General features: G+C 37.3%; 2 protein-coding genes across 2 annotated transcripts in view; one reads left to right on the top strand and one right to left on the bottom strand.

Annotated features, from left to right (window-relative positions):
* Positions 3,180 to 9,358, bottom strand: LOC104761686 (peroxisome biogenesis protein 5). Its single transcript, XM_010484801.2, has 15 exons — positions 9,073 to 9,358; positions 8,790 to 8,918; positions 8,567 to 8,699; positions 7,990 to 8,183; positions 7,256 to 7,507; positions 6,798 to 6,917; positions 6,295 to 6,456; positions 5,773 to 5,954; positions 5,168 to 5,402; positions 4,974 to 5,058; positions 4,743 to 4,852; positions 4,431 to 4,655; positions 3,741 to 3,806; positions 3,553 to 3,647; positions 3,180 to 3,459 (listed from the first exon to the last, which is right to left on the bottom strand). The coding sequence occupies exons 1-15, from the start codon at positions 9,190 to 9,192 to the stop codon at positions 3,381 to 3,383; spliced, it is 2,187 nt and encodes a 728-aa protein (XP_010483103.1). The 5' UTR covers positions 9,193 to 9,358; the 3' UTR covers positions 3,180 to 3,380.
* The window catches only part of LOC104761685 (COP9 signalosome complex subunit 6a), a 2,752-nt gene continuing 2,069 nt past the window's right edge, over positions 9,839 to 10,521 (top strand). The window contains exons 1-2 of the mRNA XM_010484800.2: positions 9,839 to 10,180; positions 10,333 to 10,421. Of these exons, the coding sequence (XP_010483102.1) occupies positions 9,883 to 10,180; positions 10,333 to 10,421 (387 nt within the window). The 5' untranslated portion in view covers positions 9,839 to 9,882. The remainder of the gene's footprint in view (positions 10,181 to 10,332; positions 10,422 to 10,521) is intronic.

Here is a 10,521-nt window from a genome sequence, read left to right as displayed (position 1 = left end):
GACTGACTTTTGGTGGAGTAATGCAGAACACACAAAAGGCATCCACTGGCAAAGTTGGGAAAAACTGTGTTTGTCAAAGGATCAAGGAGGCTTGGGCTTCAGAGATATCCCCTCCTTCAATCAGGCTCTTTTAGCCAAACAAGCTTGGAGGATCCTTCAATATCCGGATTGTATATTTGCTCAGATCATGAAGAGTAGGTATTTTCCTAAAGGTGATTTCTTGAATGCTCCCCTTGGTTCATGTCCTTCATATGCGTGGAGAAGCATCCTCCATGGCCGAGATCTCTTGAGTCAAGGCCTAGTCAAAAACATTGGTAATGGTTAGACCTTCAAAGTTTGGTTAGATGAGTGGATCGAAGATGAGGGAATGAGAGCTCCTTGGAGAATGACGGACACTTTTAATCATGATCTTAGAATCTCTGAGTTGTTTGATTTGGAAAAAAGAGATTGGGATTCAGAGACACTGGACCACCATTTCTTCCAGCCGATGTCCAGAGAATTAGGCAAATCAAACCAGTCACTGGGGTGGAAGACTTCTATTCGTGGAAATACAATAAAAGTGGTGAAATCGGCATACTGGCTAGTCTCTCAATCTTGTAATGCTCAAGTGAGGTTGGAAGCGAACCAACAACCTTCTACGAACCCGTTAAAAGTTCAAGTGTGGGCAGTGCAATCTGATCCTAAGATTAAAGTTTTCCTGTGGAAAATTTTGTCTGGTGCCCTACCTGTCTCGTCAGCTTTGAAAAAGAGAGGGATGAATATAGATGATATCTGTCAAATTTGTGGAGTGGAAGGGGAGTCACTTAATCATGTACTCTTCTCTTGCTCTTTTTCTCGACATATTTGGGCTGTATCGGGGATACCATCTCCAGAGCAAGGTTTCCATGAGGGTTCGGTTTTCTCTAATGTGCATTACCTGCTGCAAAACCTGAAGAATCATCAGTGGCCAGAAATCACAAGGAAAATTTTTCCTTGGATCTTATGGAGGATTTGGAAAAACCGCAACTCAACTTCCTTTGAAGGTAAATCCTTTCTCATGAGGAATTAGTTCAAAAAAGTAAGGATGATTTTGACGTATGCGAAGGTATTTTAAGGATTGGAAATTCTTTATGGAAAACTTATCTTCCAACAGAGGAGCTATGATGATTACAAATAGTGTCACACAAGAAGGCAGATTGCAATCATATGTTCATTACAAATAGTGTCACACAAGAAGGCAGATTGCAATCATATGTTGCAATGAGTTATCCCTCATGGCTTGAAGGGTTATTTACAGAAGAAAGTCTTGTGACATATGTTTGAATTTAAGTTTTTGCTAATATGGCTCAAGGAATGGAGCATATTTTTTGTAAGGTAAATCCTTTATGCGAAGGTATTTTAAGGATTGGAAATTCTTTTTGGAAAACTTATCTTCCAACAGAGGAGCTATGATGATTACAAATAGTGTCACACAAGAAGGCAGATTGCAATCATATGTTCATTACAAATAGTGTCACACAAGAAGGCAGATTGCAATCATATGTTGCAATGAGTTATCCCTCATGGCTTGAAGGGTTATTTACAGAAGAAAGTCTTGTGACATATGTTTGAATTTAAGTTTTTGCTAATATGGCTCAAGGAATGGAGCATATTTTTTGTATAGGCATTGTTAGTCTAACAATAGCCTTAATGTAGAAACAACCCAATATGTTTTGGGGTGTGAGGTGAAGATTATGTAAAAAGCATCATTAATCTAATATAATTCCAGTTGACAAAAAAGTGTACAAAAAAAAACACTTAACAAGTACGGTTTCTCTGAAATATTTTGCGGGTTCAAGTGTCATAAATACACAGGCCGATAAAAGTAAATTTTTGTTCGCGAGTGATTAGAAACCACTATGTCATGAGACTTTATCTAATCATGTATACATTTCTACTTTATATTAAACTAAATGTATATATTTTTACTTTTTTAGAAGAAAAATTCCCTAATTTTTATTTAATCTTAGATTCTAATTTAATAAAAAGAAATCATCATTTGTAAATTCTTTTCATGGTTTGTCTTTTGAAATTTCGATAGAAACTGAATTTGCTGTCTAGAAAATCACTCGAAAACGATATTTTCTCTCCACAAAGTACCATAATTAATTTTTCTTTCCCTCTCGTGAAGAAAGACACTAAAAATAACGAAGTTAAGATCTGAGGATTCTGCATAGTCCATCGTTCTCTTATCTTTTTCCGCTTTTTTCTCAATACCAAAATGTCGGAAAGCCAATGATGTGTCTCTATAACATTAAAAATCATTTTATTTTTTATGATTATATATATTGCTATGCTACATCATCCAAAATATATATTATTTAAAAAACTAATATAGAAAAACGGTATTTTTTATGGTGTTTAATGTTTAATACTGTACGCTCAAAAGTACACTAGTATATAGACCATAGTCTGTACATGGTATCCCTCGTGACATCGTTCTCAATTCTGTTCATAGGATTCATAGGATTCATAGTATGCAACCTATAAAATGAAGTGAAAAGAACGAATAACGATCTCATGAGTAGGGATCTCTCGCAACATACATATCATTCGAATTACCCGTCAGCTATAAAACACAAACATAATTAAGTTAATTAATACAAACGTAATTAACTAATATAGATCGACGTCTTCGCGATTCATGGAAACCAAATATATATACAATTTATCTATGTATATTCTCTTCATTGCCAGCTTTTTACTAATTGATTTAGATGATTAGGTTTTTATACTCTTAGGGTTCGCTATCTCATTCACCACTTTAGAGAAGAAACACACACTCGTCTCTATTAAAACATATGTCACTTTTATATTATTTGCACGTTTTTGCGGTGTTCATCAGAGTTTTCAGTGCGTGGCAGCTAATTTAGGTCTAATGCATAGCGTTTTAAATATGCAATTAGGTAACCCATACATACTTTAAGACAATCACTAGCGATTAGCGTGCATAGACATCATCATTCCATGATTGAAGACCCGTACAGGTACATCATTTTATGTTCCAACAATTTTGGCTTTGGGACCATATCTTCAGATTAGTGTTGTACTGAAACAGAGCATAAAGTGTCACTTCACGTCTAAATTCTAAAATCAGTGTAATACTAGCGTCTCTCCGGTGAAGAGGAACAAGTTACTACTATACATTATACAATGCATCATGAACGAATCAGTTCCATATTGCAACATTTTACGAGAATAATTTTATTTATTTCAACCCAAGGTTTATATTTTTAAATTTATAGTCTACTTTTACAAAACTAAAAAAATGATGTTACTTAATTGTAAGATTTTCACATCTGGCCACTTCGGTTGTAAACGATCGATCTCAGGGTAGGATTTGAATCAGCTGCCTTGTCTACTCAAAGCGGGAATTCTTTCTGCAAGAGATCGAGGTTCCTCGACTCGCAGGCTTCGATCAGGTCTTGCCTTGAGGCACAACTGCAGAAATTTTTTAACAAAAGAACCAAAATTTCAACTCACTTTGAAACAATTCACACCGGAGAATAATGTTCACGAGTTTTTTATACGTACCTTAACGAGAGCCTCAAGTATTGCCATGCGTTATCAGCTTTAGGATTCATCGCAAGGGCACGGACATAATACGGGATTGATTCTTTGTACATCCCCTGTTACAATTACAAACACAATAGCATCCTCAATCTCAGTACTTTTTAAGTTGTCAAGTATTATCAAACAAGAAACAGAGACCGAACTCAAACCTGATTTGCATAACTGATTCCCATGTTTGCCCATGCACGAACATAATTAGGCTTCAAATCTAGAGCCTGCAAGTACAAAAACACAGTCAGAAAGAAACAGAAAGATGAAACCTAGAGAAGTTTTGGTTCCCGTGCTTAGAGCAGTACCTGTTGATAAGCAGATATGGCATCAGCACTCTGGACACTGTTGGCTTGTGTTGCACCGAGCTTATTCCACAGAGAATAATCGTTTGGTTTTAGTTGTAATGCTGTTTGGAAGGAAGTAATGGCTTTATCAAAATCCCTCGACAGATTGTAGAGCACACCTAACACTATATGCACATCAGCATCCTCAGGATGCATCTGAGAAGCTTCATTGAATAATCTAGCAATCTGTTTACACATAGATAAGCAATTGGAGTTTCAATACAAACCACTGAGTATCAACTGTGGAGTATTTAGAAGAGAAAGAGCACTTACATCAGCATGGTATAGAGAATCAGCTAGCTCTGGAGGCGCAATTGCTCCATATTTTGGGTGATTTCGCAGCCATCCATATAAATATTTCAAAGCAGTTGCTTGCTCCAACTCTGTAATTACAGAGAACAAGATATTAATTACCTATCTAATTCCAAAGAATGNAAACACAGTCAGAAAGAAACAGAAAGATGAAACCTAGAGAAGTTTTGGTTCCCGTGCTTAGAGCAGTACCTGTTGATAAGCAGATATGGCATCAGCACTCTGGACACTGTTGGCTTGTGTTGCACCGAGCTTATTCCACAGAGAATAATCGTTTGGTTTTAGTTGTAATGCTGTTTGGAAGGAAGTAATGGCTTTATCAAAATCCCTCGACAGATTGTAGAGCACACCTAACACTATATGCACATCAGCATCCTCAGGATGCATCTGAGAAGCTTCATTGAATAATCTAGCAATCTGTTTACACATAGATAAGCAATTGGAGTTTCAATACAAACCACTGAGTATCAACTGTGGAGTATTTAGAAGAGAAAGAGCACTTACATCAGCATGGTATAGAGAATCAGCTAGCTCTGGAGGCGCAATTGCTCCATATTTTGGGTGATTTCGCAGCCATCCATATAAATATTTCAAAGCAGTTGCTTGCTCCAACTCTGTAATTACAGAGAACAAGATATTAATTACCTATCTAATTCCAAAGAATGTATGCATTCCATATTGAGCAACATGACACAAGACCAAAAAAGCACATATTGCTACATAGGAAGTACTGACCGTTGGTATGACTCACACCAAGCGCAAGAAGCACCTCTAGATTTGTGGGATCGGCCTCCTGTGCACGCATCATTGCAGCTATGGCCTGTGCATCCACAATGATGTTTTTTTGAGAAACGAATTGCGTAATAATAATCTCTTCTTTTTGACAAGTATAGGTGATTAATTGTTAACGTAAAATAAATATGACTAACCTGTTGATCATCATCGTTCTCTGCATGTGTGACCCCAAGTAATCTCCAACCTTCAGCATTCTCAGGGTTTTTCATAACCTCCGCTTCTAGAGCAAGCGCCGCTTCACTCAGAAGTCCTTTTCGAAACAATTCCTGCCCTTCTTTCATGGGTTCAGGGTGACCCACATAAGGATTCATGTCAGAGAAGACGTAGACACCACTGGTTTGTTTTCCAGCATTTTTCTCACTCAGAAACCTAGAGAGCCACAGATTTTGTTAGATGAACTTGAAAGTCGAAGATGCATCTTGGATAAACATTTTCCGACCCCACAGATATAATTTAGGAGTTTATCATAAATAATCTCTTGACCAAACAGGTGAAACACGAATGTTAAATATAAAAACCTGGTATGTAGAAATAACAAAGAACTGCATAGTTGCAAAATGTTCGTCTAAGCAAGCATTAAGGAACCAGAGAGAAATGCAGAGAGGTGAAAGTAAGAAATAAGTTAAAAAAATTCCATCGTGTCTGCACTAACCCACCCCCTCAACGATTACAGAATGGACAAGCAGAACGAAAAAAAAAGAGAACTTATAATAGATCAGTTAGAGAATAATGGACTTACTCATCATAAGCATTTGCCCATGCATCAGCTGAACTATCACCCACGGGCCCTTCAGCAAATTCATCTATCCAGTCATCAACATTCAACTTCGAAAACTCATTAACCCATTGGTCTTCCGCTGATTCTTGCTGTCCTCTCCCGGAAGCAAACTCATCGGCCCACTGTTCTGGTCCACGTGCAAGCTGTAACCCACCAAATTATAAGCTTATTTTAGATGCTTCTTATACAAGAAAAAGAAAAAAAGAGATGATACGTTGCCAATATACTTTCTACCATGGCAGGACTTCATATTATGTAACTATAAGGAATCACTGGAAAATGTGCAAAGAAAGATCTAAACGGAAGCCTTTCCACTATAAAGACGTTACTAATACAAAGTCATCAAAATTACTAAACCTATCATCATGAGCTTCAAAAAGGCAATCAAGACAAAGGCATAGCAATAGATCAATTACATTAGCATGCTAAAGTGGCTAAGTAAGACCCTAAAGTGCACAGATACTTAATTATATAAGTACATACTTTCTCATTTGCGAATTGATCAGCCCAACTTGGTGGCCCCAGATACTGCTGTTCATATTCTGTAGCCCATTCCCCGGGGGCTGACGCTTGCTTGACCTGATTCTCATTAATAATAAGCTCACCGCGGCTCATCTTTGAGACAAATTGAAGGAATCTTGAATTCTGCATTCACCAAACATTTTGCCAAGCTTTTACATAAATCTCAGGAGAACAACCCGCACATGAAGTCAAGAAGAAAAGCATAATACAATTTTGTGATATAATTAAAGAAACCATCAAATTCTAGCACATAAGCCCAACAAAAACATTTTCTATCTGCAGTAAAAGATCTCAGCAATGGCCATAAGTCCATAACTGATTAGAACAGCCCAGAAAAAAAGATATGTCGTCCAACAGTACAATTTACTGCAGCCTGAGCGATTGATAATACTATCAACGGCTGTTTAGAAATGAAGAAATTCAATTTGAAAGCACATAAATTATTTATGCTCGGCTACGCTGACCTGAAATTTAGGATTCCCATCCTGAGATAGTGTATGCGCAAGCTTACGAGTCTGCTCCATTGCAGCCATATTTTGCATATCCATACTTCTCATTTGGTTTGACATCAATTGAGATTGACCCTTTAAAAAGTTCAAGAAAATAAAAAAAGATGAGGCACCATATATACTCAGAAGAACATGATAAATTATCATAGAACCGAGTTGCTGGCATATAAAATGTGAGTCAAACACTGACGACTAATACAGCACTAAAAATTCACAACAGATTCAGGCTTTCGTCTTTTGAACCCTAGGGACGATCTAAATCAAATCCTACGCTACACCAAAATAAATGCCCTATATTTGTCATGATATTCATTGAAAGCTTATCAAACATATGTTTGGCATGGACAATCAAAGAGAAGTTTTCAAACAACTGAAGGAAATTTTTTCTATCATATAGCTTATGCTAGAAGTACCTGCTCAAACTCAGTGGCCCACCCATTCACACCATGTTGCTTCTCAAAAGACTGGACCCATGAATCAGGACCACCATGATACGTCCCATGTTGGTTAAATTCATCCCCCCAACTGTCAGCAGGATGTAAGTTAGGTTTCACAACAGCTTGAGACTCATTCCAGTAATTATCTAGCTCCTGAAATCTCCCGGGAACATGACCTCTAGCTTGTATACCCTCGTCGATATCTAAAGATGACAATAATGCGTTTACCTTGAAAAACAATGTAGAATAAAATATTCAGCCGAAGAAATGGAGAAGAGAAGAGCAAAGATAATTAAAGGAGAAGAGAAAAATGCTTAGGTCAATAGCAGCATAAAAGGCTTAACCATACTGCATAGCTAGAATGGTCTCAACAAAATCCATACTAGACAGGAAAAATTTACCAAGTAAAACAACAGCAATAAACTAAAGCCCTGAACCACAGATGATTCTGAAATGTGATAGTGTTACATCTGTTGCCATTCCAAAATGTTACATTTTGATGTAAATCTAAGATCAAGGAGGGGCGGACCAAATGTTTATTGTTATTTCACTTGTCTATATAATTGAATAGATCTTCATTTCAACAAAGCGATGGGCATGAATAATTAAAGACCAAAATATGAAGCATATATACTCGACCCTTAAAACCTAAGTTGAATGCATATAACACAATGATGCTGCTACGGAAAACTATCAGATAAACGGAAAACCTGAGAATTGATAAACTCCTCTCCTCTATCGGCAAAAAAATGCCGGGCCATTATGCTACTACGATCACGTATACATTGTTTGTCACTTTGTGACAATCCCAGAATTGGAACAGGTGCTGGACGAAACGGAATACCACCACGGCTACTCTCAACAAATGAATGCAAAAAGTTTGACAAAACTCTCTGTGGAGGTCCTGCAATATACAAGCAATGTGAAAAAAAAAAAAAAAAAATCAAGCAAGCACAAGAGAACGCCTCACTAGACATTTGCTATACATCTAAGACGGAGCTATGAATATTCAACGAGCCATCCGGAAGAAACAGGAGTGTATAGAGAAGAAGTTTCATCAATAATGACCATGCTATATGGCATGTCGATATTCTAAACTACTAATAACAATTTCAGTGTTAACTTTTCTTCCTACAAAATAATGTTGTGTACTTCTCGGTTGAATATGAATGAGTGAAAAACAATATCACCATTTCTTCAACATCAAAACCACAATATCTATCTGCTTTGAATCCGGCATTAAATAAAAAGTGGTAAAGAAAGTCCGAGCGAAGTCAAATCAAAAACCTTCAAATGTAGGCTGAACTGGCTCATACATAGGTCCCATAGGAGGCATAGGTACACCTTGTTGTACCTCATCCCAAGCAGCACCCAGACCATTTTGATCTACAGAGCGGAAGCTACGAAAGAACTCTGCCCCCTAATGATAAAATTGGCAAAACCCACCAGCCGTTACTAAGTCTATTCAGTCACAGTCAGTAAAAAAACAAAACTTTTACACAGCAATAACCTGAGCACCCGGTTGCAGACCAGGTTGATCTAACTCAGAACCAGGAAGTGACCTTATATGTTGATCTTCAGAGTAAAATTGTGGCCCAGGACCTGAACGGTTAGCATTAGGTATCTCCTTGAGCCTTTCCTACACACCAAATCCATCAATCATCAAATCAACATTTTGAATTTCACAGAAAAATATTAAAACCCCACGAAAAAAAAAAAGAGATCTACTGCGAATTCGAGAGAATTGAAATCAGGAGACTTCAAATTCAATACGGTATGATCAGGAAGCTAACCTGAGTTTTGGAAGATGAACCAAGTAGGGCGTTGGTAAGAGCTCCGAGAGGATTAGAAGAAGAAGAAGAACCAGGAACCGCACAGGCGGCTCCGCCGTTAACAAGGTCTCTCATCGCCATGTTTCCAACGCTTTATCTATAACTCCGTCGCAACCACCGTCGTCGAGGGTATTAGTATGGTTTACTCCGACCTCCTGAGTGGATCATCACCTCCCAAAAAATCCCAATCTATATGTTGTCTCGTCTCGTGGCGGTGTTTTTTTTTTGTTTGCTGTGTTTTAGTCAAAAACAAATTATAATTTTATTTGCGTATTTTTATTATTTCTTATATACTTATTATCCACACCACACACATTTTTAGGCTCACCAACACATTTTTGTTTTTTTTTTTCTTATTGTGAAAAAAAATAAAAACACTGTATTTAAAAAAAAAAAAGAGAGAATTTTATGTATAATATCTGTATTTTAAACATTTTTTATCTGTATTTTTTTTGAAAACTGAATTTTATCTTCTTATCCAATCGTTACAAACGAAGGTAGAATTTGTTTTTTAGTCTTGTATCACTTTGCAGGACAAGCATCACGTGAGTTGCACGTGTATGCTCGGCCCATAATGCTTATAATTCCCACTTGTATAAGCTCGGCCCATACGGGAAAAACTCAATATCCAATAAGTTGACCCGGTTTAATGTCTCAAGGACCCGAGTTATAGGATCCGAATTCGTATTGGTTTATATTAGATAAAGAACAAAAAAAAAAAAAAAACTTGAAACCAAAAACAAAAAATTCATCGAGAGAGAGAGATCGAAAATGGCACGTTCGTCAACAAGCGGTTTAACCTTCAAGCTGCATCCTTTGGTAATCGTAAACGTATCGGATCACTACACTAGGGTTAAGACTCAGCTCAATCCTCCTGCTTCAGTCTGCGCTAGCGGTCATGGCTCAAACAACGGCGAAGCATTGATCCAGCAGAACCCTAGGGTTTACGGATGTGTGATCGGTGTCCAGAGAGGTCGTACCGTTGAGATCTTCAACAGTTTCGAGCTTTTATATGATCCTTCGACTCAAACCCTTGATAGATCGTTCCTCGAGAAGAAGCAAGAGCTCTGTAAGCTCACTACTTACTCTCCCTCTTTTTTTTTCTTCTCTTAATTATATGCTGCAATTGTAGAATCAAGTGTAGATGAAGAGTTTTATTGGTGTTTTGAGTTTGAATTGTGCTTGATTATTTTGATTTATGTGGTGTTCTTGTTTGATTAGACAAGAAGGTGTTCCCTGACTTTTACATTCTGGGATGGTACTCTACGGGAAGTGATGCTGATGAATCTGATATGCATATCCATAAAGCCGTGAGTCCAATGCTTTCTGTAGTTGTTTTGTTAGATTGAGATTTTGGTCTCACTTTGTACTGAAAAAGGGTGATTTTTTTTTTTTTTTTTTTTTTTTTTT

This window comes from Camelina sativa, chromosome 18 (assembly GCF_000633955.1).
Source record: "Camelina sativa cultivar DH55 chromosome 18, Cs, whole genome shotgun sequence".
NCBI classification, from domain to species: domain Eukaryota; kingdom Viridiplantae; phylum Streptophyta; class Magnoliopsida; order Brassicales; family Brassicaceae; genus Camelina; species Camelina sativa.
The sequence above is the reverse complement of the archived record's forward strand: the minus strand, read 5'-3'. Positions and strand labels throughout refer to the sequence as shown.